Source organism: Dipteris shenzhenensis, chromosome 32 (genome assembly GCF_047967505.1).
Source record: "Dipteris shenzhenensis isolate YYH24624 ecotype China chromosome 32, Dip_SZ_1.0, whole genome shotgun sequence".
NCBI lineage: Eukaryota > Viridiplantae > Streptophyta > Polypodiopsida > Gleicheniales > Dipteridaceae > Dipteris > Dipteris shenzhenensis.
In genome coordinates, this window is record NC_141627.1 from 36,527,858 (window position 1) to 36,530,825 (window position 2,968).

At 47.0% G+C, this 2,968-nt stretch overlaps 1 protein-coding gene across 1 annotated transcript; it reads left to right on the top strand.

The window, feature by feature from the left end:
• The first annotated feature begins 343 nt into the window (after positions 1-343).
• Positions 344-2,291, top strand: LOC147880682 (transcription termination factor MTERF8, chloroplastic-like). The gene has a single exon (XM_087371162.1). It carries the CDS (start codon positions 708-710, stop codon positions 1,731-1,733), a length of 1,026 nt encoding a protein of 341 aa, XP_087227288.1. The 5' UTR covers positions 344-707; the 3' UTR covers positions 1,734-2,291.
• The last annotated feature ends 677 nt before the right edge of the window (positions 2,292-2,968 follow it).

Genomic DNA, 2,968 nt, shown 5'->3' on the forward strand with positions numbered 1-2,968 from the left:
AGCAAGCTTTGGCGTTTGAGAATTTGAGCAACTATAGGGGAACATAGTGGATGCTATTTTCTCCTTTCTAGAAACGGGTGTCACGTTGCTTAATCACCCCTTGGGCATCTCGCACACACCTTCTTCTCATTTGCTTGATTACTCCTATTTTTGTGGATCCCCTATTTGTGCGCTTCAAGTCAAGACTTTAGTGGGCACCTTCAAGGCGCAGAATTTTCGATCCTCCTAAACCCCAAGTCTCTACTGTAGAAAGTAGCTCCATGGGAATGCCCTCTTACAGTCGTTTCACCCCCAAATGGCCATGCATGTGGCCGAGGCTCTTAAAAAGAAAGCAGACCGAAGGGCGAGCTCCAGAGCGAACGAGCCAGCGATAGAGAGAGCGCAATTGACGGAGACAGAGCTCCATAGCCAGCGAGCGAGGCACGGATCTAGCAGAGAGAGCGAGAGACAGACACAGAGAGAGAGAGAGTCAGCGTGACAGAGGGAGCTCCATAGCTAGCGAGAGGGCGATCGAGCGATCGAGAGAGCGAGAGAGAGAGAGAGAGAGAGAGAGGGAGGGAGCTCCATAGCTAGCTACCAAACGAGGGAAGTAACGAGCGCGAAACAGAGAGCGAGCGAGGGAGCTCCATAGCCCGCGAGCTATCGAGCTCGGGAGCAAGCTAGCAAGCGAGGGAGCTAGCGAGAGATCAGAGAGAGAGCGCAGAGGCATGAATTTGCTCACTGTGATTCCAAAGCACAGATATCTCGCCATCCCCTTCCGCATTGCTCCTTGCCGATGCTTCGGATCACACCTCTCAGACCTTCAAGACCATGTCTCTCACGCCGAGCCTCGAGCTTTCGAGATCATCCCCAAGCTCCTACAGCTTGGCTTCACTGATTCCGCCCTCCACGGCCTCATCGATTCGCCTCCCCCCGTCCTCGCAGCACAGTGGCGGAAAATCCACCTCCTCCTCCGAGACCAGGTGCCCGTCTCCATTCTCTCCAAACCTTACGTTTTGAAGTTTCTGTCTGCCACCCCCGACGAGAAAATTGTATCCTTCTTGGAGCTTTCCAAGTCCTTCGACTTAAGCTTCGAGAACTCCGTCAGATTGCTCCTCCGGAACCCCTCATTAGCCTCCACTAAGCCGGATAGTCTTCGCCGGAAATGGAAATTCTTTCAGGACTTGGCAGTCGATAAAGAAATAATGATGAAGGGATTGGTTGCCTGCCCTCGGTTACTTTCAATGAGCACCAAGACCCTACAGGAGCGCCATGCTAACCTGCAACGTATGGGTCTGCACCCTCGAGTTTCGAAGTTGCCGTCAATCTTTGGCACTGACGTCCCCGAAAAAGCTCAATGTAAACAAGGACTAGGCATCGAATGTTTTTTCAAATTGTTGGCTGCCGATCCGGAGGTGCTGCAATCACGATTCTATTGGATGAGGGCTCGAGGATTCTCTTCCAAGGACGTTGGTCAACTACTGAGCACATGCCCGACCATATTTCGCCTGACGGATGCTCTTATCGCCAGGAAAATTGGCTATTTAGTTGAAATACTGGACCGGGACATCACCGAAATTGTAAAATTTCCTCAATATTTGACTTATAGCCTTGAAAAGAGGATCATTCCTCGATTTGATGTTGTCGCGGAGTTGAAAAAGAACGGAGAGCTCAAGGCTGGGTCGAGTTTAGCATCGGTACTGTCATGCACTGATAAGAACTTCACCCGTACCTACAAGAAACCTGCACAATGAAACAGACATCAAACTTGACCATGGCAGGAGAAATGCATTTCTTTGGCTGGGATATTTAAGAAGGAGTCCTAATGAGTTCACGTCTGCCCTAGAGAAGTCTCTCTCTCTTTGTGGACTGAGGGCTCTAGACTCAGCACATGTGCTGCCTTAGTCAGTGGAACCTGCTAAGTAAGACTCAACCTGGGGCCAGGCTGCCAAGGAATGGCTAGGGCCACCACTGTGCAAGTAACATTTGGCAGTCCGTTTGGTCCTCGACTTGCCAGTGCCTATCATCAGAGGTAGTCAGGTCTGCAAAGTGGCCTGTGGCAGGTTTAGGATGCAATAGTGACCCTCTAGAAACTTAACTGTATGTCTGTGGCTTTGAGGTGAATTGCATGTCAGGCTTCGGTCTTCAGGTTGAAAATGAGCGAGGATAACATTTGGAACCCTGGGGGACGTAACGTGCAGTACCAGAGCTGGAATCTGAATCGTGAACAGGAGCTTGTTATGTGTGAGAGAGAACTTACAGAGTGGCTAGTGAGGTAGTACCATTAATAAGAAGCAAAGTTAAAAAGTTGAGGGGGGGTTTTACTGACAATCATGGAATCATGTGGAATCATGTGTTAGGCTTCGATGTCAGTCAAGAAAGCAACATTTTTTATGAGAGTTGACACAATTAGATAAGAATTCATTCTCTCTGCAGGATCAAAGTTTGATTCTTATATGAGGTAGATGATTGGCATGTTGCATTTTAAAAGAAATGAGATCTTCTTGCTCGTTGTTTCTATGTGACAGTATCTTGTCATAGTGAGTGCTAAGTAATTGAAATCTCACTTTTGTCAGTAGCATTGTATTCGAAGTACAGTATTGAGCCATCTTGTTGTATTGATTGTAGTGAGTGCTAAGTAATTGAAATCTCACTTTTGTAACGAGCATTGAAATGTGAAGTACAGTATTGAGCCATCAGTGGCATCTAGATAATCTGACTCATGGTTGTGGTAGTAAACACAATCAATATCTGTATTAGGTCAATTGAAAATATAGTCTAGTTTGTATGAGTTCGGAGTTGGAATTTAGATCGTAGAATTTCAAAGTTAGACTTTCAATACGGCTATTATTTTACTGAGTTCAGCGTCTAAGGCAAACATGATTGGCAAGGAGAGAAGTAGACCATTATTTGGCCTCATAGGAGAATATTGCCAATGCAGATTTCAGCAATCGCCTGGTTGGATCAGGTTGTTATTTTTATGATGGGA

Excerpts from the sequence above, each read along its gene's own strand:
- LOC147880682 (XM_087371162.1), top strand. The coding sequence starts at position 708 with ATGAATTTGCTCACTGTGATTCCAAAGCACAGATATCTCGCCATCCCC.